The sequence below is a fragment of the Amblyomma maculatum genome, chromosome 3, assembly GCF_055883805.1.
Source record: "Amblyomma maculatum isolate TAMU_Amacu chromosome 3, ASM5588380v1, whole genome shotgun sequence".
Lineage (NCBI taxonomy): Eukaryota > Metazoa > Arthropoda > Arachnida > Ixodida > Ixodidae > Amblyomma > Amblyomma maculatum.
The window spans coordinates 110,286,408-110,310,837 of NC_139346.1; the positions used below are offsets into that span (position 1 = coordinate 110,286,408).

The following is a 24,430-nucleotide window of genomic DNA, read 5'->3' on the forward strand; positions in this document are numbered from 1 at the left end:
ATCGGTCTCAAAAGCAGTAGCATTTGTTGTTAAAATCAAGGACATGTTTGAAAGGCTGTTATTGGCCCTTCACAGGCAGAAGGAAAGACTGAATTAACCGCACTGTGAACACACCACAAAAAGGCACATTAGGACCATTTTCATGCGCATTACCAAGCAATCAGTACAGAACAAGTTTATTCCATCTCCTTCGAGATCTTGTTTACTTACACCTGGAAAGATAATTCATACGCCTGTCCAACATACTGGTCGAATGGTCGATACTAAGCCGCAGTAATTAAGCGCCTATCTGTTTCCCAGACGCATGGAAGTCTTCCATCCAACCCGCTAACCTCCGCCTCATTACTATCCTGCCCCTCTCCTCCCGCCATCCTACACACACACAAAAGGCATCAGAAGCCTATGAATGAAAGCACAGCTCATGCATTGATACAGTGGCATAGCGTACAAAGTCTCTTACGTCATGAAAATCGTTGGAGTCTTCCCGTCTGTTGGCTGTCTCCACTCTTCTGGTCGTTCCACCTCTATGACCAGCGTTTAAACAAATAGCCTATACATTTTTCCAACGGACCTTATCTCTCTCGAGGCCATCAAACACTTCTCTACCCTGCGTCCAATACCCGCCTACATAGCCCGTGAAGACTCGCATGCCTGCAGCTCTCTGTGCACGTCGGCCCAGGGTCTTCCCTTCTGCTCCTCGACCGGCCTTCACACTTTCACAGCCTTGAGCCTATGTCCCCTATGCCACACGAAACCGTTGGACGAGCTGCCCCACTGTGGATGTGGCTAAGGCTCACACACGGTATAGAAGATTACTGCACCCATCAAACATCGCGCTTGGCTCCATTAAGCCCGCCGCACGCACCCCTACGGCTTGATACGTAGAGCTCGCTTCTTTAAATGAATATAATCAATTTTGCTTCACATACGGGTTACACATTACTCTCGCCCATAATTCCCGCATCAAACTGCCTCAACTGCTCCCGCTCGATGCAGATCTAGGACTTGCCATGAAGGTACACGTAGTGACAGTGATTAAAAGAGAGAGAAAAAAAAGAACGTATACCTACCAGTTTTAGAGCCGAATCATTGATAAATGCACCGCGAGCAAGACACAAAAGCCCTATGCCATCGATGCTTTTGACGAGACAGTGTAAAATGCTCCGCTTTCGAGAAAATCAGGCGTTGGCGTTTCTAGATAGAAATTGCAGGCATGGCTCTGCCAGGTGGTAGTTGTCAAGTGAGACGGTCGTGCACTGAATGTGCGTCGGGTGGGGTGACGTCACGAGATCACTAGACGTGCCCTGTTCAAGCGGCGCTGCCAACTCGGCTTTCACCTTTGGGGTGACAGCGTGAAATGGGAATAGAGCCTTCGATCGCGAGTAAGGCACGGTGGCCCTATAGACAACGCTGCCACGTTCGTACACCTCGCTAAAACGGTTACTTCATATCTATGGGGGGTGGTCTTTCATATAATCTGGACTGTATGCTATGTGTATTAGTGGCATGAGTAGAGGCACATTATTCTTTATTATTTTGGGTGGCCTCACCATGCAGTATGTATGCTATCTGAGGGGGCATAGAAACATACATTAAACGGTTAATGAATAAACGAGTGGTAGGAGCTAGTAAGCAAAACGAGAACCAGGAGCTGACAGACGGGAGCAATTAGCTCTATCGCGTCCTTAAAAGCTGATATTAAGTGCCCGCCAGTTTTTTTTTTCTTCGACATGTGCGTACTATCGTTGCGGCGTTAGAACTCCGTCCTACACACACCGGTGATATGAGCAAGGATGATTCGTAAACGGCGTATTGCGCACTTTGTGACACGTCGTAGAATGTCCAGTCGGTGCTGCGAAAGATTTCGCGCTGAGTCCTATTCATGGCGAAGACGTAGGCGGCTGCTTTTACGCAAGCCGAGGTAGTCTTGTGTGCACCACCATCCTCTTCTTCGCGTCGAGGTGGGCTTGCATGAGCAGAAGTAGTGCGGCGACTATCGACGCTGCTCCGCACGACCGATACAGGTTGTCATACGATCCTCCAAAGTCTCGGAATGCACCTGTGTGTAAGCGATTCATTGTAGGGATAGGTGCAATGATGCTTCACAACGGAAATGTTTACAGGGTACTTTTTGCCGGCCAAGAAAGACTGTCGCTACGAAGAGGATTTTCATCAAACGGCACCCAATAAGCAACATGCTGTCTGACAGTACGGTTCTAAGAACACTTTCATAAACGAATTCAATGAGCACTTATTATGTGTTTATGTCGACCCAAGGAACCATGCTTTATACACAAAGAGTGATGCCTATATCACTAGTTACTAAGCCACGAGGACAGACAAGTGCCTCGTGTTTTAGTCGTGTCTTTTGCCGTTTTGCACTAGTATTAATACATAATGTAACATCAACTAGCACACATTATTACCCCATTTTTTGTATCCCACGACTTGAACTCATTCACGTGCCTGAGGTACGTGGCAAATAATAATTTCGTATTGAAGTTTGACGGCTGTTTGACAAGAAAACTTCACTTATACTTTGTTAAAAAGCCCTAGCTTGACTGCTATCTAAGGGGATCAGCCACTGCCTACGCAGCCATTATAATCCTCATATTTGCTTTTGCTCTCTCACGTTGAGACATAGCATACGGAGGAATGCTCACACGCCTTAGCATTTACAAATTTGATAATTTACAGTTTCACTGTTTCTCTTCCGCTGAACCCTGCTTTTCCCATACCTGTCTTACACAGCTTACACATTCACATTGTGTAGGCCCTTGGGCATTCCAAGAGAACCCTGAGGACACACACAATGGTCATCTGTCGATAAGATACTGTGTTATAATCCCAACGAGACACTCACATTGAAAACGAATCATACGTATGCTAGAAAAGGCCCAGAAAGAAGTTATAGATGTCACCTCTGTCGTCCCCAAGTTTCTCGAATGCCGAAAAATTGGTTTTTACACAGCCGATTCCGTTAGCCGATCTCGGCTATCGTTCACTTCAAAGCGGTGGCAGGCCGCCCTCTCGAGTAAAGACGGCACGAATTGGAAATAACTAATGAGAAGTATTTACGTTCTGTTCTCTGGTAGACTGCCGAAAACAATAATGGGCTGAGGTTGTGTTCATGGTAGATTTAAGTTGTTGCAGCTTATATTATAAGTTTATCTAACATATGATACGCCCCACACATAGTAACATTGTGAAATCTACGTACAGTCGTGAGCAAAAGGGGTATACAACACAAAGCCGGCGGCGGAGGGCGGAAAAACGGCATTTCAACGCCGTCTAGCAAAGCTATCTGGGAACGAGACAATCGTCGTGGTTCCCCCTTTTGTCTATATGTGTGTGTCGCTATCACTGTCCCTGTTGCTGCCGCTAGATGGCGTTTCGATGCTCTTTTCTCTCTGCTATCTCTCACCTCTTCCGCCGGCACGCGTTGTGTACCACTTTTTCTCACGACTGTGTATATTCTTTCTCAAGCTGTATACCCATAAAATGCATATGAGTTTATTTTCACACCTTTGCACACCTTGATATCTTAGATGGCCCCCTTAGCAATTTTCAGGCGTTCTATTTCTTGCGTCAGTCTAAAGGTTACCATGTGTACTATATCATCTGTGTTCGCAGCCTATTTATTGCGTGCCCGGGAAAATAAATTAAAACCACTTTCCTGCCCGTACCCAAGCGCAGGCAACGGACAGGGGTGGTTCGCTTGTTCTTTTTTATTGCAAGCCACTGCAGTGACGCCACAAATAACTGAACAACTGAAGGTGTCATTTTCTGGCCCTACATGAGGTGTTAAGGTGCGCCCGTGTGGGCGGTTTTACATAGGAAGAAAAAGGAAGTGCACAAGCCTGCAGACTGCTAACTACAGGGCTACTATTGCGCACTCGCGCGAATAAAAGAGGGCTCAATAGAGAGAGTCAATGAAGCGGACAGGCTGGCGCGTTCCATGGCTGTCGCTTGCGCCGAAGCATCGATGACGGCTCCATAAAGGCCCGCACCTTGTGTGTACTAAGTCGGAATTTGTGGATGCTCCCAGCCTCCCATCAACGGCTTTTGTGAGCATACGCTAGTTCAAGGAGGCATGCCTGCATATGACTATCAAAAGTGGACATCAAGCGATAGTTATGTAGGTTCACTATGAATATTTCTTCGTTAAGCCCACGAGCAGTCCTCCACCTTGTCCCAAATGCTCATCACTAATCCTGAAAGTATGCGTACTGTCACAGTATGCAAAAAAGAAAGAAGAATAAGTCCTGAGTCTTTTTTACTGTACAGGTAACGTCTTTGCCTATTGAAAATCAGGCACTGAAGTTGGTTCAGATGTTTTTTTTAATACTATTCTCTTTTATTAGGCTTTTTCCGGGGTTATTGCAAAAAATTAAAGGAACAACATGCATGCATATTAGGAGGCTTACCAGTATTGACAAGCCCTTCCTGAACTATGGTAGGCACTCACTTAAACAATACATAGTGAATTACACACTGACGAACATGTCTCGGTACACTGTGCTCTATATTCTTACGGTATACTGATGTCCTGGCTTTTGGCCTAAAATTGGAAACACTAGTTTTCTCTATATCTCTTAATTTTGTGGTGACCCTGTTATGCTCAAATTACCCCAACGCACACAGGTGATAAACGGTTTCTTAAATGTATAAAAAAATCAATTGTCGCTCATTCTGCAAACCTATGCAAAATATACTCGGTAGCTCGTGCAGATGAGTAGAATTAGCTGTTAGATTTAGATTTAGCTCATATTTAAAAGTGTTGCGGCAAAATATTTTATTTCTACATCAGAAGAGTGACCTATGAGCCTAGTAGGAATACTATATTAGTTCTTCGTCACGCGTTTTAGACCTTCCGAGAAATGTTGAGCTGCATATACCTAACGATATTGTACACCATACACTGTCGGTTGTTCGTCATCCACAGTAAGAGCACTCCCTAAACACCTTTAGATAACCTCTACAATAAACGGGCTCCGAATTGCCCATATCAATATTTTCGGAAGCTATTACACCTGAGTTACTTTTCGTAGCGAGGACCTCGAAAAAATATTACTCACCAACAATGAAGGGTTCGCACAGTGTCAGTGGCAGCGACACCAATCCGATTAAACCCCATGACACCGCCAAATTTCGAACGCCCAAGTAGTCGGCAACAAGGACACTCTTGATCGTTGCCAGGTACCCTTGCAGAACGCCAGCAAATATTGTGACCACGGCAATGACTCCGGAGCCATAAATATGCGGCAAGACTGCGAAGCACAGCGACGCTAGGACGAAGGTGACAGAAGCAGCGATACATCGGTTCCTTGTAGCCTTGTCTGAGAGGAATGGAATTACGAGGCGTCCAGCAAAGGTACCCACCGAGAGGCAGCTCAGGAGTAGCGCAGCGGTGTCTCGTGGAACTCCTTTGTCACCAGTGTAGTCTATCAGGGTGGTGGCCAGTAAAGGAAGTGTGAAGTCGGCGACAATGATGGGCACTACTATCACGTAGAAGCTTGGTGCCCGCAAAAGGTCCAGAGATAGAGAAAGCACACCCGATGACTTCTGGGGTTCTTCTTGGACATGCTCTATATGCCTGTCACGCACGTCCGACTGACTACAAGAATCTAAAGGTACTATTTCTTCGGAAAAATGTGGGTGTTGTGAGGCGCCAACTTTTGGCTGCTTGCCTGTGTTCTCATGTACGCTTAAATGAATCGCATGTTCAGCGCAATTGCGTTCTGGCGGATCAAATGATGTTTTCGTCGCACTTCTGCCTATGGCCGCGCTAATTACGTCCGAAATCCTCTTTGCCTTCCAAGGTGCACACCGGGGCCACCCTATAGGGCGTGGTCTTCGGAGCAGAATTGCTAAAGGAATTAAGTGCAGGCTCACTCCGCATGTGAGGATGAATGTCCCCTGCAGTCCATAGGCTACTGCCAAGATAGACAAGAAATAAGGACCAAAAGCTCCAGAGAGCGACATTCCAGAGTGCTGAATGCCAGTAGCGAAGCTTCTATACTTGTCAAAGTACGACACGACGTAGAGGGACGTTGAGATTCCCAGGATTCCGTAGGAGGCGCCTGAAAGAAGAAAGGGGACGGATTTGAAGGTTGCTGCTCACATTTCGCTGCTAATTGTGTTCGTGTATTATACAAGCATATGGGTTAACAATTGCAAGTTGACTATATTTATCGCGGCTAAATTATTATTCTCGTGACAATTCTGATAGAGCAGGAAAACAAGAAAACAAATCAAGAAAGGCTGATGAGACAAAAGTGCAATTGCAATTGCAGTCTTTTCGAGACGGCAAGGCAAGAATCTTCCTAGCCAAATGCTTAACCTTGATGAATTTAAACATGCCAAATGTGTTCCTGCCTCTGAGCTTCGCTGGAAAACAGTAATCGATTTGTGCGTTTTGGTGACATTTAGCAAGGACAAGTCAAAGCAATTCATGACCCCTTCAGTGTCACTGGCTTTTGTCTGGTAGGATGGGAATGAGATGCACAAGATATCATGACAATTGTTGGTCACTGGTCTTAAAGCACGTAAAGTTTAACTCCGGCGAGTTTTTTGATGCTCACAGATATCAACGAAATTTGCATCAGAAATCATCTCAACGTCAAGATTACGTGTTCTAAAGAGCACCATTGAGGACGCTTTAGTTTTCCCGCGAAGTAATTTTAAAGATAGCGCTCGGGAACCCTCGACGTGCGCTGTGAGACAGGAAATTTTTTAATAAGGGAGTAATTACTCGTTGACATCCACCCAAGTGCAGCCATACGGCTACAAAGGAGAGCTATACAGCTTTCTCAGAAACTTCTTAGTTAAGGAAAAACTCGTTCTGGTCCGGGGATCGAATTTGGCACCACCGCCTTTCCGGGGCAGTCGCTCTACCGACTGAGCTAACCAGGACGGTGAGCAGATCAGATGGTAGGGCGAGAGCGAATTGATCTATAACTCGAAGCGCGAATGTTGTTGGTCAAATATTTAGGGGAATCCCCCAAGGTTGAGTATATTTGTAACAAGGGAATAATTACTCATTGACGTCCACCAAATCGCAGCCATTGGCTGCGAAATAAAGTCATACAGCTTTTTTAGAAAATTTGTAGTTAAAAAAAAAACTCGTTCTGGTCCGGGGATCGAACCTGTAAGCTGATAGCTTTCATTTGTAGCCGTATGGTTGCGCTTGGGTGGATGTCAATGAGTAATTACGCCCTTATTCCAAATATACTCCATCTTAGGGGATTGCCCTAAATATTTGACCAACAGGAAAACTTTACGGCCAACACTGTGCTTGATGACGTCACTGTCATGCAGGGTTTTTCGAGCAGATAATGGCGACAGTGCAACGGCCTTACTGGTCGCCGCTTAATTGTATGGTGTAGCGCCGTCTGTACTATCCTTTGAGGTGCAGCTGGCAAGGGGCAGGACGACGGGGGCGCTACTCAGAAACAGCTTGCAGCACGACACAGGCTTGGCCGACAGCTTGCTTTCAAACAGTAAAAATCTTGGAATCACCGTTTTGTAGTTTCAGCTCAAACTTTCATGCATTTCTTTGCAGCGATGGGTGGTAGCTAGTGTTGTGTTGTTGGCTGCACGAATTATTCTACGAAATACAACACCATAATTTACGGCCGATTTCCCTGGAGCAAAGTGCTTCGGGACAAATTGAATCCTGCGATCCGGCGCCCCCTTTGCATCTGGGAACGCACGTATGCTCGGAACATTTTACGCGAATTTGCTACCAACACAGGACGGTTCTGATAAAAGAGTTTGGCCTTGTGATGGCTAGGTGACAGTTGAAATCGCATGCTGTGTCGATGATCTTTCCACACACGACATAGGCTAAACCGCCTGCCGCAATCCGCTGGGGGCGGCACGGCGGATTGTTTGCGAGCCACCGTCAGGAAAAAAAAGCGCGCTAAAATCTGTTGACCTCCCAAATGATACGCGACTGGATAAATTAATGAATAAAAAAAGCCCTTACTGAGGATCACTGATCTGCAACGAGATTATGGGGATAACTGCCATACAAGCGAATTTCTGCTCGCAGCTCCCATATGTGGCTCAGCCCAACCGATATCTTACTCTCTCCGCTGCTAAGGCGTCGCCGAGATTCTAATTTTCTATTACTCTGAGGCAGTTGGGTTGACAGCAAGGCTGTTCCACGACCGAAACCATTCACTATACCGCTGATCAACTTCGAAGCGCCGTCCGCTGCGGCTTCGATGTGAAACAGTTTAGACCTAACGACGTGTAGGGCGCAGCGCATGGCAGGAGTGCCGTTGTCCGCCGCTCTCGCAGATTGCATCGTTGCGGTAAGCTCGCAGCGTTTAGCATGGCAAGTGTTGCGAATTTGTCGTCTACTTTCTCGGTGCCGCTGGGGTCGGTCATATTTCGATGTGCCACATAAGATTTTTTACGTCGAGCAAACGATCGCGAGAGTACGCAACGGGGCTATATGCTGCGCCATCGGGCGCGTACGCTTGAATGTTGCATCCGTTGGTCGTCACACTATAGGCAATGTCTATATGACTGGTTGCTTTTGAAACTTGCTTTAGTGCTCGAAGTGCACGTAGTTGAAACAGCATGGCCAGCTCGTACGCTTTAAAATTTTGCACTCGGGATCGGCGCATCTTACGTACCCGTAAACAGACGTTGACACCGCCGCTGAGCTTTGTAATGGATAGTCGTGATCAGCAGGTTGGTTACGCATGGCATGTAAGACGTCAACGGCAATTTTAAAGTTGCTTTCGTTCAGACCGCAATCATTTTCGTACGAGTATGCTCCAAGTTTTATCCATCGCAATTGCCATTATTTGCAAAATGCATTAGTTTGGGCCATGTAGCAGCGCGTAGAAAAATGATATTAAACAAATGCCATTCGGTGGGAATGACATTAAATTTTCCATGTGGAAGGGGAATGCTGTGTGCACAATGATTTCACTCGGAGTGAGGCAGATTTAGGGTTGGTATAGAGAAAAGAAAGCGAAATTTGTAGTACCTATCTGTCATATACGCCGGCAACTTGCATCAGGGTTTGTGAGTACATAAATAGGGAGTTAATGCTTAATACTGCGGCAATTTCGGCCCATTCGAGATCGCGCGTTCGTTGTGACCTCATTGGCCATATATGCCAAATATTGCTTATGTTTTTTTTTAATTGCATTTGAATGACTATGGTCCTAGCTGTCCCTGTGCGATGACATCGAGTGCGACTCACCGAAGTCACATAGTATGTTTCACACGGTGCCGTGCGCAACAGCGATTGACGTTCGCACACCTCGGCAGAACGACAGCGGGTGCGTGCTGCGCTGCTTCGCGCCTGTGTCATCATGTGATGTCACGCAAGGTAGTGCTCTCCAGGACCCACACTAGAGTTTCAATTTTGATCCATGTTTTTTTTTTCTTATTTAAAATATTTGCTTGAGTATCGTAAAAAAAAAATGTAACTGCGTACTTTGATGTCCAAGCCTTCAGTAATATAAATCAATAATTAATTAACTCAGTATGGGCAAAAAATTGCCGGGGTTGCCATTTAACACTTGATGAACCATTGAGACACCAACCAATCAGTTTTGACGGCAAGAAACAAAACAGCCATTCAGAGCGATGGAACATGGTATTCGGTGGTGTTAGATTCTCCCGTCGCCGTTCCATATGTAAAAGGTCTCCCGCGCTGACAGGTCATTCCAACTAGATCATGCCATCTGGTCTCGTGAAGTCACATGACACGCCGATCAATCTGTTCCCGGCCTGGTCACCTGTCAACTACAACCTGAAAGATGCATGCTTGTGATTTTTTTAAAGCTGTGAGGTTCAAACGAGCAGTGATGTGGTTCATGGGTTCCTATGGCAACAACCAGCAGTAGGCTACTTTGTAACAATGGTTAAAGACGTCATTCGCTGTGAACCAGTTAAGCACATCACAGCAATGGCACACACACAAAGTTTAAGCTCTGCTTTGGTGATTTTATGAGTGTATTGCTCAGCACACTGAAGAAACTGTGATAACAAAATTGGCTCGAGAAGCCTTGGAACCACTCTGTGCTAATTTTAGTTCAAATTGAAAATACGAGAGTATACCTCGTGATGCACGCATTAAGATAGTTCGATCCCACCATCATGCCTTGTACGGTTTCAGCCTCACAGCTTCGACTCTTTACCGTAATAATTCTGCTAGCGCTACACAATGATGAACTGCGTAGCACTTGAAGAGGCCGGCGGTATAACTTAACTTGGAGGACGACAAAAAATAAAGGATGATTATTCCCGTCTAAAGCGGAAAATTGAAACTTAAGCTTGTATAGCTTAGGCTGTCAACGTCCAGTGACAGTCCATTACCTGATCTTGACCGTGACTTGAAATTTGACCTTTGGCATTGACTTGACCTTAGATTTAACATTTGAGCTTGACGTAGACAATTTAACCTAACCAGTGCTCAGCCCGCTTCCATTGCTGCAACCGGGTTGTATCCTAACGTTCTCAAAAGAAAGATGCGTGCATATGCTGTCTATCTGCTGTCTATCTGAAATTTCCAAGAAAAAAAACCATATTTTTTAAAGCAAGCATTGTTTTAGGGCACCATTAGCCTTATGTACAAGTGTGAAATGAATCTACTTATGGCTCCAGCATTTACCTGTAGCAATTATTGATGATATTGCCCGCTATTTTGCAGGCTAGCGGACGCTCGGCGACAGAGTCTAGGATGACAGCTTTGGTATCTAATTACGCTATTCACTGTGGAAACCTTAATGAACTTGGTGCTCGTCACGTGCGATACCTTAGAGCTACTTGCCGTAAAGAAATCCGAAGGTGACGCACATCCATGCCATGTCAGGGGCGAAGGCTGAAGCGATCATAGCAAGAGGACATAGCAGCGCTCCGACCAGGATCATGCTGTAGATATATACCTTATCTTGGATAGCTCCAATGGCAAAGCCTTGAAGCGTAGGGAAGACACAAGAAAATGGCAAATTTTTACTAGAAACAAGGAGCACTCACATTTGTTTTTTAAATATGCAAAATCGAGCTTTACTATAATAGGTTCGCGAAAACTACGCAGCTTTCGGACTTTTGTGTATTCAGTGTTAGCAGGCGAGAAAGAATGTTTTCTCCTTTGCTTCTCTCCGTTAATGCTACCTCTTAAAACTGCAACGTTTGAGACATAATCAAGTGCTTCTTCAAGGACAGCTGCTCGATGGAGGAGGTACATTAGTATTCAGAGCTCTAAAAATATGCCGGATGATTACGATAGTGGGTAATGCGAAATTAGAAATTCATTGAATTCGGTTTCGCTTTATGTTTACGTAAAGACGAATTTGAAAGGGACAAGCATACATATGTACACTTAAGCCTACTATTTATATCCCTCCCTCCCTCCCTCCCTCCCTCCCTCCCTCCCTCCCTCCCTCCCTCCCTCCCTCCCTCCCTCCCTCCCTCCTGATAAACTTTATGCTGGCGCTTCTTTCCTGGTTCCTGATTTAGACAAATGGATCTGTGGCCTCAGAAGGGGGCGAATGTACTTCAGTTATTGAATCAATCCTGCATTCCTAAATACGATGTCTATCCATGATTAATATGAGATGTCACGGCAAAGGGAGGAGTCTCTTCGACGTCGTCTAAGGTAGCGCGCGGGTGGCGCGGGCAGGTTTCTTTTCTGCACACTGGTAATTCACCACATCACATTACGCAACAGATGGCACGAACTGAGCGTGACCCTTCTGTTCTCCTCCTCCACTTTCCACGTAATGCTTTCACCTTTCTCTCTTTCGTCACTGCTTTACACCTTGTAAAGCCTCATAAGCCTCTCTTTAAATGCATTTCACTTTCGCTCTTTTGTTGTGCCATTCCTCCGTTCTCGCCATAAACGTATGCTTTTACGGTTGTCACGGTTCGCATTCTGTGTGTCGACAATCTCTGATCACGTGCGTTGCTCTCGTCACCGCTCAGTGTCACACACAGTCTGTGCGGGCGCAAGCCAGCTTAATAAAAAAATTTCATTAGGAAGCCTTTGTCTCTCCTTTTGACCCCCGGACCGCCATCACCCCTACATAAGACGCATTGAGGCGCAAACCACCTTGACGATATAATACATTTGTTAAAAGCGAAATAGTTACGTGGCTCATCTGCAGTAAAAAAACCCGGTATTTTCGCAGGAAATGGCGATCTCGAAGATCTGAGGTTGGTAAAGCTGGACCGTGACGTCATTACAACGGAGACCTAACAAAAAACAGCGTCGATTCGACAGGTGCTCTTGGACCACTTGACGTTGCAGCTAAAAACCACAAAAGCCGCATTTTCCAGGAGCATTTCTGTAACCAACGAAAAGTACTTGAGGCGAAAAGAAAATAAATTTGCATAAGGTAGCAATCAGATTGCCTCCTTTTGGGTTAGAAAGACGCGCTAGCCAAAGGCCACGAAGACTTTGGTCGAGGATGACAAAAGTAGACCTAAAGTGAATCCGCGATAGCGTCACTAGTTGTGACAGTCAGCGACAGTGAAAAAACAGAAAAGTTGGAGCCCAGCGAGATATGCTGGAACACTTTCGCAACCGTGCAGCGCGGTTTGATAATAGCAATTATTGTTTTAATGCTCTTAATAGCGGCATCAAGGAGCACCTGGAGTGGGACTCTCTAGAGAAGTGTCACACCGAATACATATTAAATTTAAATTTAACTACCGCATTGGTTTCAATAAAACTGCCAAAAAACCTGAATCAAATTTGCTGCCACCGCAGTTTAGATTTAAAAGGTGCGACTGCGAACGGTAAGTGCCCGAAACGCAATGTCGTACGGATGCTTTCAAGCGCTTTCTTTCCGCATGCTATCAAGAATTGGTACCACCTACTTCAAGTACCCCGCCAGGGTGGCGCAGTGCTTACGGCGCTCGACTACTGTTCCCAAGGACGCGGGATCGAATCCCGGCCTCGGCGGCTGCTTTTCGAAGGAAGTGAAAGGCAAGGCACCCGTGTGCTGTGCGATGTCAGTGCACGTTAAAGAACCTCAGGTGTTCGAAATTTCCGGAGTCCTCCACAACGGCGTCTCTCCTAGCCCGATTTGCTTTGGGACGTTAAACCCCACAAACCAAACCAAGCCTACTTCATAGTGATGGCGAATGACGGTTTGAAAGTAATGTTCGAGCATTTTTGTCGTACCAGTGCCGTGAGTCAATGATGGTTTGCTGTTTACCGCCTGTTATTCTGTCTTTGCATCGGTATCATAAGAATATTTGGCTTATGTGAATATACATGCAGTTTATGCTGCAACTTTCTGTTGTTCCGCCTTTCGTTTTTCTTTACATTTATCTTTTAGAACGGATTAGCGCATGTTTTATGTTCGACTCGTGTATGTATGCTCACCCCACATCAACTGCAATTATGCCATCACGGCGTTTGAGGAAATGTAAATAAATAAATAAATGTTCGTATATGACGTTACCATCATGAAATGCAGTCTGAAACCTTTTTCTGCGCTGCGATCGATGGAGTATTATGACGCATGATACGAATAGGGCTTATGGAGATCAGATATTGTGTACAACGATGGTATGCTGGGCGATGACATGCTGTGTACGGCTATGACATTTTGTGAGTGGCGGTGGTTTAGCCCCCAACGTTACCAACTGCATTAGACAACTGCCGGATATGTGCTGTGATGGTTTACTATTTATGGCGACAGACTGCAGTCACCGCTCGTGGTGTTCCATGCAGGATGATGGCCTATACGGCAGACTAGCGGGTATGGATGTGGTATGCTGTTTCATTATAACATGACATATTAAATATATTTAAACGCAAACTGTCTCAGCACGTGCCCTGCAAGTACAATGAGATGTAGTGCTCTAGTGTTCACAGGGGTTGCTTTCTCTTTACACTGAAAGACTGCAATACACCACTATCTTATACGATGGTGATCTACTGTGCTTACCGAGGGTCTACTGTGTACGCCGACAGACTTTAGTCTATAATGGAGGTGTACTGTGCATGCAGAATTCTCCATAGAAAAGGGAGTCAGTCGCAGTACCTTTCAGAACTTCCTCAGAACTTGCTCGTTGCTAAGATTGAGAGAGTATGTTTTTGCTATGATCACGGATGGAAGTTTCTTCAGTAGTAGCGAACTGGCCGTGAAAAAAACAGTATTTGTGAGATTTCATAGAACGCGAAGTCAATAAAAGAAAATCTGCACCAGTGAGCGTATAAACGATGCGTACAGACTTCTCTTTACATTGGCCACTTTCGTCTCAACGATCGCGATGTGTGTATGCGATAAGAAGTCTATACAAATGTCACACATAAATTTAAGTTTGATAAGGGCTCGGACAGGTGTGGAACTGAACAAACAGTTTATTTTCAAGCCTGGCGGAGGAAGGGCCATGCTTGTCGAGTTCAGAGCCTGTAGCCATTTCTACTTGTTTCAGGGCTATGGAAGTGCAACAAAACAAAACGTACGTCTTTGAATTGTAAGACTAACGCATTTCACAACAGCAACCTAGTTTACTTGAATTGAAATGTATAAATGCCAAATCTTTTCTGCCATAACAGGGTTGAAATCGATAGCACTGCTTCTCACTTTTAAGGCACTCTTACCTTGAGTGTGGTTCTCAGCTACACCTAAGACAGGAAGCATCTCTGATATTCATAAAACTCAAGTGTCGTTGTGTTTCTCAGGTAAATTCCGAGATACCAAAATTTTATTCATTAATTATACTACGTTTCTCCTCCGTGACCACGTAGAAGAAAGCGCGTTCCCGCAATTGGAGTGGATAGGGTATCGTTTCGAAATAAATGTACAGCCTGACAGCCTGTATTCGAGCTGAACAAGGGTATTCATGGATGCGCACAGTCAATGTGAAATGTTTTCATAAAATAGTGTTCAGTGATGCACCGCAGCTGTTAGGAGTAATGGCTGTCATCCTTCTCACTTACCCATCGCCCATATATATACCGCACTGGTACTATATATGGTTCCAGCTGCCGTGTAGGGACTGAAATACTCGGAAATATTTTAGCCCCAGCTGCACAGTTTTTAACTAAGTAAAATAGTTTTGCTAAGTATTTTTTTCACCAGTGGCAAATAGCAAAACGTGGAATGGCTTCAGCGCTGAAAGGCAGACACACTCGAATTCATGAAGAATAGAAATAAAATAATGCTCTTGCCCATGATATAAGATGTAGCCCAAGTTATGGTTTTTGTCCAGGTCGCCGTTTTACGGTCTACACCAAACTTGTCCATGAAGAGGACATAAAAGAGGCCGCCACTAGTGCAGGGCAAAGTGAACATAAGCGTCACGCAGGCCACCAGAAAGGGGAGCGCCCAGCATTGGTCCATAATGCCAGGGGCGTAACTGGCGCCACAGTTTAACGCAGGCTCCCGGCTTGGAGACATGGTTTGCCGCTTCTGTAAAAAATATAGTTTAGAGAGATTTGAAAGTTACTGCTCTTGGCTGAAATAAAAAAAAATGGCCAGTAATATTTTTGTGCACTGATGGTCAATCGATCTGTTATGAAATGAAGATGAATAATAGAAGTTCTCTTCTGCAACTTGGATAATCTGTCCCATTCAACCCTCTTTCGACGATAGACCAGTTGAGAGCTGTTTTATTCGAATAGGCTCAGCATGGAAGTAACCACCCTTACATGGCGTCTAATGTACATTTCCTTTAATGCTGACTACGGTCCACTAGAAGCCCCTCGGCTTTACCTCGCCAGGCCTGTGAACTGCTGTGGAAAAGAGAATCTGCCTCCTCATGCGTAACGCGAACACTGTAGTTGGGGCTTTTTCACGGCTCGTTTTGTACACTAGTGCATGGGGCTGCATGCGGTATTGAAACGAAGTGCATATTTTAGTGTACTTAATGTGGCTAGCAATTCTTATTAGAAAGTTAGGTTCTCAGGAGGAGCCATACTATCATGTGGCAGCAGTGATGATGGGGACTACAAACGAGCAAACGGGCTTGGCGCTGAAGTGAAAATTTGTTTGTACGAACCTTTTAAAGGCGAAAGCCAAGCGTAAGGGCTACGCAAATGTGCGCAGGAAATGCTCGCTGCATTTGACTATTAGAAAAAGAAGTCAATCTACACCGGGAGTCGAACCCCTCTGATTCTAAGGCGAGTGCGCAAACCACTCGGCCATGGGGGGATTTCTTTCTCTACTACCTGGCGTTGACACATATTATTTCACAAAAAAAAAACTCCCAATCATAACACAAAGAAGAAGTGAAGAAAGCATGCATGCGTGGTGTGCGATCCTTATGCTGAAGACGATGTTAAAAAACTTGAAAAAATTGAAGGAAAAGCCGTAAGATTTGTTTATTCAAAGTTTTCGCTGTTCGATTCTCCATCTGCACTAATGAATGTTAACAATATCCGACCCCTTGAGACACGAATAACAAATATCCGTTTAGAGTTCCTTTCTCTGCTCATAAATAACAAGTTGGCGCTTGATCCTGCATCCTACGTATCCTTTTTAACTACCCACCCTACACGTCACCATCATCCCAGTGCCCTTACTCCATACTTCCTCGAACTGTGTTGTCTCCGTCTTTTTTTGCGCTATGTCTTCAAGAAACTGCTACTAACTAGCCCAAACCAAACATCTGTTCCTCGAACTGACACATTAAAATTGCCTTATCCACGTACCATAGCAGAGTAGAATTTTCCGGCACAAGGACAACGCATAGCCATGCTGCATGTTTTATTTTTATTTTAGTTTATGTTTTTGTATCTGTAATATCTACTTGTGTATTTGTTCTGCATGGATAGATACAATGGTCCGCACTATAAAATAGATAAGAATAAAAAAATAGCCATGTACATATAAGGACGTCAGGATCAGCCAGTGTTAGCTTAGCTTCGTGACATTAAAACTCCCGCAACGACAACAAAGGCTCTATACTTTTGAGAGCCATTTGGGAGGTTCAGAAGCCGCTTTTTATTTGGCGATAAAGCAATGCGTACTCTGTCGAAAATATATTTGAAGAGAAATTACATCCCTTTCGCAGGGATAGCCTGCCATTTCAGAGTGCCATATACACTAGAATCCTAAAAGTGTAATTGCATGAAGTAGAACGTCATCCTAAATACCTATGCTTACTATTTAACCTCGTGCGTGTCTAGCAGAAAGTTCTTAATTTATTACCCGTTGCAATACATCCATGAAATAAACCCCTTCCCAAGAATAAAAAAAATACATCGTTTATTTCAAGTTTATTGCAGATTTCATACGGCGGGCTCGTGAGAAATCAATCATAATTCTCCTTTTCTAGGGTGAGAATAATAAATGCGATGACAACGACAACGCAGTTAGTGATAATTATAGTGGTGGCAGTAGCTATGATAATGACGGTGCATTTAGTCGATACGAGGATGATAGCGATCGTGATGATGATGATGATGATGATGATGATGGTAGAAATTACAACGACGACCCATTTAGTGAAAGGAGTCCTGTAAAGTGGCTTTCACCATTTCCGCTACTAAGCAGACTGAAGCGCAGTCCTGTTTTTCAAGGCAAAATAGAATAATTCGGGAACAATGATGTGAATCACCGACAAAACAACGGCGAAGATTGAAGATGAGCTTCTGAAACTGCCAGAGCAAACTCATATATTACACAGCAGCTGCAGGAGGTCACGCTCTCTCCACAGCAAGCTTATCAAAGTCTCATCAATGGAAACTGTCCAAGCTTGTTAACACCAAGTGAAGTTGACAAGTGCTGAAAAGCGCATAGCAAGTTTTTCAACAGCAACTGTCTTGAATCCACGCTGCTGGCGACAAATAAAAAAGAAAGAATGTAACTCGAGCAGCATGCCCGCCGGGGTGGCGCAGTGGTAAGACGTCCGACTACTGTCCGGGTGTTCCCGGGGTTCGAACCCGACCACGGCGGCTGCGTTTCGATGGAGGCGAAACGAAGTGGAGTCCGTGTGCTGTGCGATGTCAGCGCACGTTAAAGATCTCCAGGTGGTCGAAATTACTCCGTAGCCCTCCACTACTCCACTACGGCTCCCCGTTCTCTCTTCCCACTTTCACTCCCACCATCCTCCCTTCCCTTACGGCGCGGTTCAGGTGTCCACAAAGGAGGTGTGACAGATGCTGCGCCTTTCCCTTCCTGTGAACAAAGTGTGTATATATATATATATATATATATATATATATATGTTGTAATAGGGCGTTTATTGACGCTCAGATGGAGAGCTGTGAGGAGAGGACCTTGCAACGGCGAGCCCAGCGTACTTCTTCTTTGTCTTCGTTGCACAACGCACTGGTGCATGTCGATGGCTGAAGTGCTGACTATCACAGTACATTTTCCCCCCGGGTAAAAAAAAGGAGCCATCCTGGCGACTTATGGCGCGGAAAGCACAGCGGGGTCATAGAATGGCTTCAATCGGTTCACGTGAACTGTTTCACGACCACGGCGACGCGAGTCCGCAGAGGGCGTGACGGGCTCAACTACGTAGTTGACTGCAGATGTTTGCTGGAGGACCCTATATGGCCCGTGGTAGCGAGCAAGAAATTTCTTTGAAAGGCCAGGGATTGTGGAGGGCACCCAGAGCCACACCAGAGAGTTCGGCAGATATGACGAAGCTTCGCCGGTATCACGGAGGTATTTTTGTTGCCACTGATTTTCTGTTGTGAGAGAGCGGGCGAGCTGACGGCATTCTTGTGCGTATGTGACGGCATCGGATAGCGGGGAAGATTCGGAAACGTCAGGGCGGTAGGGAAAAAGTGTGTCCATGGTACAGGGTGGCTCGCGCCCGTAAAGGAGAAAGAATGGAGAGAATCCAGTAGTGGTCTGTGCCGCGGTGTTATATGCGTAAGTAACAAACGGTAGAACTTGGTCCCAATTGGAATGGTCGGTGTTCACGTACATAGCCAGCATGTCACCGAGAGTGCGGTTGAAACGTTCTGTCAGTCCATTCGTCTGAGGGTGGTACGAGGTAGCGGTGCGGTGTATGATGCGGCATTCTTTCAGGAGAGCCTCAAGAGCATCTGATAAGAAAACCCGTCCGCGGTCACTGAGCAGTTCGCGAGGGGCACCATGGCGAAGAACCAGGTTTTTCAGAATAAAGGCAGCCACGTCGCGTGCGGAAGCAGAGGGCAGTGATGATGTCTCAGTGTAGCGGGTCAGATGATCCACTGCCACGATAATCCATCGGTTGCCAGCTGAAGTTGTAGGAAGGGGACCGTATAGATCTATGCCGACACGATCAAACGGACGGGCAGGACAGGGCAACGGCTGCAATGGAGCAGGAGACTTGAGAGTTTTTCGGCGTTGGCAAGACTGGCAAGAGCGGACAAAATGGCGGACAAAGCGGTACATTCCACGCCAGAAGAAGCGTAGACGCAATCGCGTGTAGGTTTTCAACACTCCGCCGTGGGCGCACTGGGGATCAGTATGGAAAGCAGCACAAATTTCGGTGCGGAGATGACGGGGGATGACTAAAAGCCACTTCCTTCCGTCGTGAAGATAATTGCGGCGATAGAGCAGCCCGTCACGAATTGAAAAATGGTGAGCTTGGCGGGCAAGCGCCCTAGACAAACGACCTGGAGAGTGACTTGAAAGAAAGCCCAGAAGTGTAGATATCCACGGGTCGCGCCTCTGTTCTGTGGCCATGTCGATAGTGGCAAGCGAAGACAAATCGTAGGTGCAGATCTCGTCAGACAACGAAGAGGGAGGCAGTGGTGAGCGCGAAAGAGCGTCCGCGTCAGTATGCTTGAGGCCTGAGCGATATATGACACGAATGTCATACTCTTGGAGGCGAAGAGCCCAGCGAGCAAGGCGGCCGGACGGTCCTTGAGGGACGCCAGCCAGCACAGAGCGTGATGATCAGTGACCACATAAAATGGTCGGCCATAGACATACGGACGGAATTTGCCGATGGCCCAAATAATGGCCAAACATTCTCTTTCCGTAACAGAATAATTTGACTCTGCCTTGGTCAAGGTGCGGCTTGCGTACGCCACCACATAGTCTCGGATACCAGGTTTGCGTTGGGTGAGAACGGCGCCTATCCCAATACCGCTAGCGTCAGTGTGAATCTCAGTTGGCGCATTCGGGTCGAAGTGGCGGAGGATGGGAGGCGAGACCGAAAGACGGCGAAAAGTGTTGAAGGCGTCATCACAAGCAGGTGTCCATACGGAGAGGTCGGAGCTGCCGGAGAGGAGCTGGATGAGAGGAGCAATAATAGAGGCGAAATCTAAGATGAAGCGGCGAAAGTAGGAGCACAGGCCGATGAAACTTCGTAGCTGCTTCAGTGATTTTGGGCGTGGGAATTCGGCAACTGCACGAAGTTTGGCGGGATCGGGAAGAATGCCATCCTTAGAAACGACATGACCTAGAATAGTTAGTCGGCGAGCAGCGAAGCGGCACTTCTTCAGATTCAGTTGGAGGCCGGCGGTAGCGAGACAAGTGAGAACGTCCTTCAGTCGGAGCAGGTGGGATTGAAAATCGGTAGAAAAGACTACGATATCATCGAGATAGCAAAGACAGGTTCGCCACTTGAATCCACGAAGCACAGTGTCCATGAGGCGTTCAAATGTGGCCGGGGCGTTGCAAAGCCCAAAGGGCATGACGTTGAATTCATATAATCCATCTGGTGTGATGAAGGCAGTTTTAGAGCGGTCAGCGTCATCCATTGGCACCTGCCAGTAGCCAGATCGTAAATCCAACGAGGAGAAAAACTCGGCGCCCTGCAAGCAGTCCAGTGCGTCATCGATGCGTGGCAGAGGATAGACGTCCTTTCGCGTGATCTTGTTGAGCCGGTGGTAGTCGACACAAAACCGGAAGGAGCCATCTTTCTTAGGTACCAACACAACTGGAGACGCCCAGGGACTGTGGGATGGCCGAATGACACCACGACGGAGCATGTCGTCCACATGATCAGCAATTACTTGGCGCTCCGAAGCCGACACACGATAGGGGCACTGGCGCAAAGGTGCGGTTTTGCCGGTGTCGATGGTGTGCTCTACGACAGACGTGCGGCCCAAGTCAGTTTGAGGAAGGTCGAATGAAGAAGCGAAGTTCTGCAAGAGGGCGACAAGTTGATCACGTTGCGCAAGTGGAAGATCAGCATCAATAGCATGTTGGAAAACATCGGAGGGCGTCGAAGCGTTCGCAACATCGTAAGAGCACAGACTAACGTCGAAGGAGGGGGTTGAGTCAGCAAGAGTGGTGATATGACCGGGATCAAGCTCTTCAAGACGCGCAATGCATTCGCCACGGAGCAGGACTGCTGGGCAAGAAAATGGGTTCGAGGCGTAAAGTGCACTCTTACCGTCTTGAATTTCGAGAACTGCGAACGGAAAAAGGAGGCAGGGATGACGGGTGGCGGCTTCGGAAGGTGTAAAAATCGTAGTCAAAGGAGTTACCCACTCACAAGACAGTGGTACGAGGGCAGCAGAGAACGGAGGAATGTCGGTGTCATGGGCGACGAGAAGTTTTGCAGTGCGGGGAGGGGTATCACAGAAGGGGGCATCACAGTGTGGGGCGAAGGCAATTTGTGCACGAGCACAGTCAATAACGGCTTGATGAGTCGATAGAAAATCGTATCCGAGGATGATATCATGCGAGCAGTTCGGCAGAACAATAAACTCGATGGGGTACAAGACGTCTTGAATGAGCACACGGGCTGTGCAAGATGCGGAGGGGTGAATGTGCTGTGATGAGGCGGTGCGGAGCGAAAAGTCGGAAATCGGAGTGGTCACTTTGCGAATTCGACGGCAGAGCGCTTCACTGATGACGGAGACGGCTGCACCGGTATCGACAAGAGCGAGAACTGTGGCGCCTTCTACAGAAACTTTGATAACATTAGCGGGATGACACGGAGGACTTGAGGAATTCGAAACAAGCGCAGTTGTTGCCCCCGGAACTGCGACTGTTAGTTTCCCTCAACGGTGCTAGTAGAACGTCGCAGCATTGGAGAAAGCGATCGGCGCCGAGGAGAATGTGATCGACGAGTGGCATAGGTTTGGCGATCTTGTGAGACAAATTGAGAACCGGGCGGAATCATTTGCGAGCGTGAGTCGGTCTCGTACGGGTAAAGTCGAATGTTAGGCTGTGAAGGTTGGAGGCGCTGGCGACAAAAGCGTGCAACATGGCCCGGCCGACCGCAGGCATAGCAAATCGGAAGGTTGTCCGTAGTACGCCAAGGTTTCATAGGATGTGGGCGGAACCTTGAGGGTGGGGCTTGGAACGAAGGCTCAGCATGCGGCGGTGAACGGTAGGCAGGGACCTGCACATAGGAGCCAGACGTGGGCGAAGGTGGTGGCCTAGCCGTTACTTGGGCATACGTGAGAGGTGCCGTCACAGGCGGCAGCACGGGGTTGGACGGCAAGACATCAGCGACGTGTTCTTGCACGACACGGCGTATAGTAGGGGCCAAAGATGGAGCCAGTTCAGGAACGAGGCGGCCCGAGTCTTGAAAATGGGGAAGGAGTGAGATTTGACGTGCGACCTCTTCACGAATAAAATCTTTGATCTGTTGATTCAGCGGGCTCCCTTCAGAAGTTGGCGAACCACCCAGGGCTAATGCGGATACGCCTTCGTCGCACACACTGGAGCGGCGCCTAAAAGCGCGCCGCTTGCGGAGCTCGTCGTAGCTCTGGCAAAGCTTCACGAGTTCACTAACGCTGGTGGGATCTTTCGCTACCAGCATCTGGAAGGCGTCCTCAGAAATACCCTCGAGGATGTAGCGGATTTTGTTCGCTTCCGGCATGGCCGGGTCGACTCGTTTGCAGAGATCAACGATGTCTTCTATGTAGCTGGTAAATGTCTCATCAGCGCGCTGAACACGATCGTGCAAACGTTGTTCGGCACGAAGCTTACGCACTGCCGGGCGGCCGAACACTTCCGCGAAATTCTTTTTAAATGTCGACCAAGATGACAGGTCAGCCTCATGGTTGCGAAACCAGAGGTTCGCCACGTCCGTCAGATAGAATATGACGTTACTGAGCTTGTACGAATCATCCCACTTGTTGTAGCTGCTTACTCTTTCATACGATGTCAGCCAGTCGTCGACATCTTGGTCGGCCGTGCCACCGAAGAGGCAAGGGTCACGCTGGCGCACGACTCCAGAACACATGATCGTGGGTGGAACGGCCGGCAGCGTAGAAGTGGACTCGTTTTGCATGGCGGTTGTAGAGGGTAGTGTACGGCTTCGCAGTTCCAGTTTGGATGGGATCGTTTCCGGCACCTCCGCCAATTGTAATAGGGCGTTTATTGACGCTCAGATGGAGAGCTGTGAGGAGAGGACCTTGCAACGGCGAGCCCAGCGTACTTCTTCTTTGTCTTCGTTGCACAACGCACTGGTGCATGTCGATGGCTGAAGTGCTGACTATCACAGTACAATATATATATATATATATATATATATATATATATATATATATATATATGCCTCTTGGCTCCAAAACTTCTCAATTATGACTCTATGTCTCTGAACATCAGGAGGCAACATCACATCATTTATATTCCTTCATATATCCCTACAAATCAGCATTATGCTCAGGCATCGAGAACAACCAAAAAAAGAGTTGTATATGAAAATTGTAGCAACTCGAGCACGCTGGCACGTGCTCGTTTTCGGAATTTGCCTATAATAAATAAAGGTTGGTGTATGAAAAATTAACTATTTTACTTTTCGCCTGAAACTGTTTCCGCGGCGTACAGTCAGCGGCAGTGTCCTTCTGTAGAGGATTCCTCCTCGCGACAGACTAAATGAGCGACAGCAGTAGACACTTCCTGGACGTATCGTTAGACGTGATAATGTCTATGCCTGCTTATTTGTTTTTTGAGAAAATGAACCGTATTTTTGGAAATAAAATTGCACTGTCACTGCCTACAAATGAAATTTTAAATGTGCATCAGGCATATAACGACTTTTCTTAAAGTAACGCGACGCTCTCAAGAAAGTTTGCACAGATTGATTGATTGAATGTCCTTTTTTGAATGGGAAGGCTCATGGCCATGAATTGGGATAAAGTGGAGTAGACAGAATCTTCATTGTTTAGGTCGTCACTGAAATCACATTGCTCTAACCAGGCCACTTGAAAAACGTGGACGATATGTATGGCCTAAAGCGGGAAGTGTGTCTGGGTTACGGCCAGATTTCGAATCCATAGCGCTATTCAACACGAAAACACAATGAAGGTAGCCTGTTTTACTGCGAGACTTTCTTTCGGAGTAAAGCAGAAAAGAAAGATACGAAAAACTAAGTTTCTTCACACCACCGCTTCAACTGTTTGAAACTCTCCCGGTGTTCCGCTATGGTTTGTTGATTGCACTGCATGCGTCTTACCGTCTTTTATTGTTACTTTATGGAACGATACAATCCATCGTGAGGAGGTGGTGGTAGCTGAAAACACTGAAGTAGAGTCCTAAAGCTGGCTGCACAATTTATGAAGAAACGGACCGCTTTTTTTTATATCAGA

The 24,430-nt window shown here is 46.6% G+C and overlaps 1 protein-coding gene across 1 annotated transcript; it reads right to left on the minus strand.

The window, feature by feature from the left end:
* Positions 1–1,907: 1,907 nt before the first annotated feature.
* LOC146195684 (monocarboxylate transporter 13-like) lies at positions 1,908–15,389 on the minus strand. Its single transcript, XM_084596832.1, has 5 exons — positions 15,161–15,389; positions 10,802–10,945; positions 5,831–6,083; positions 5,079–5,596; positions 1,908–2,059 (listed from the first exon to the last, which is right to left on the minus strand). Exons 1-5 carry the CDS (start codon positions 15,387–15,389, stop codon positions 1,908–1,910), a joined length of 1,296 nt encoding a protein of 431 aa, XP_084452958.1.
* Positions 15,390–24,430: the final 9,041 nt, after the last annotated feature.

Excerpts from the sequence above, each read along its gene's own strand:
- LOC146195684 (XM_084596832.1), bottom strand. The coding sequence starts at position 15,389 with ATGTCTCCAAGCCGGGAGCCTGCGTTAAACTGTGGCGCCAGTTACGCC. Across the intron at positions 6,084-10,801 it reads CACCTTCGGATTTCTTTACG|GCGCCTCCTACGGAATCCTG; the intron begins GCAAGTAGCTCT and ends TTCTTCTTTCAG. Across the intron at positions 2,060-5,078 it reads GTGCGAACCCTTCATTGTTG|GTGCATTCCGAGACTTTGGA; the intron begins GTGAGTAATATT and ends GCTTACACACAG.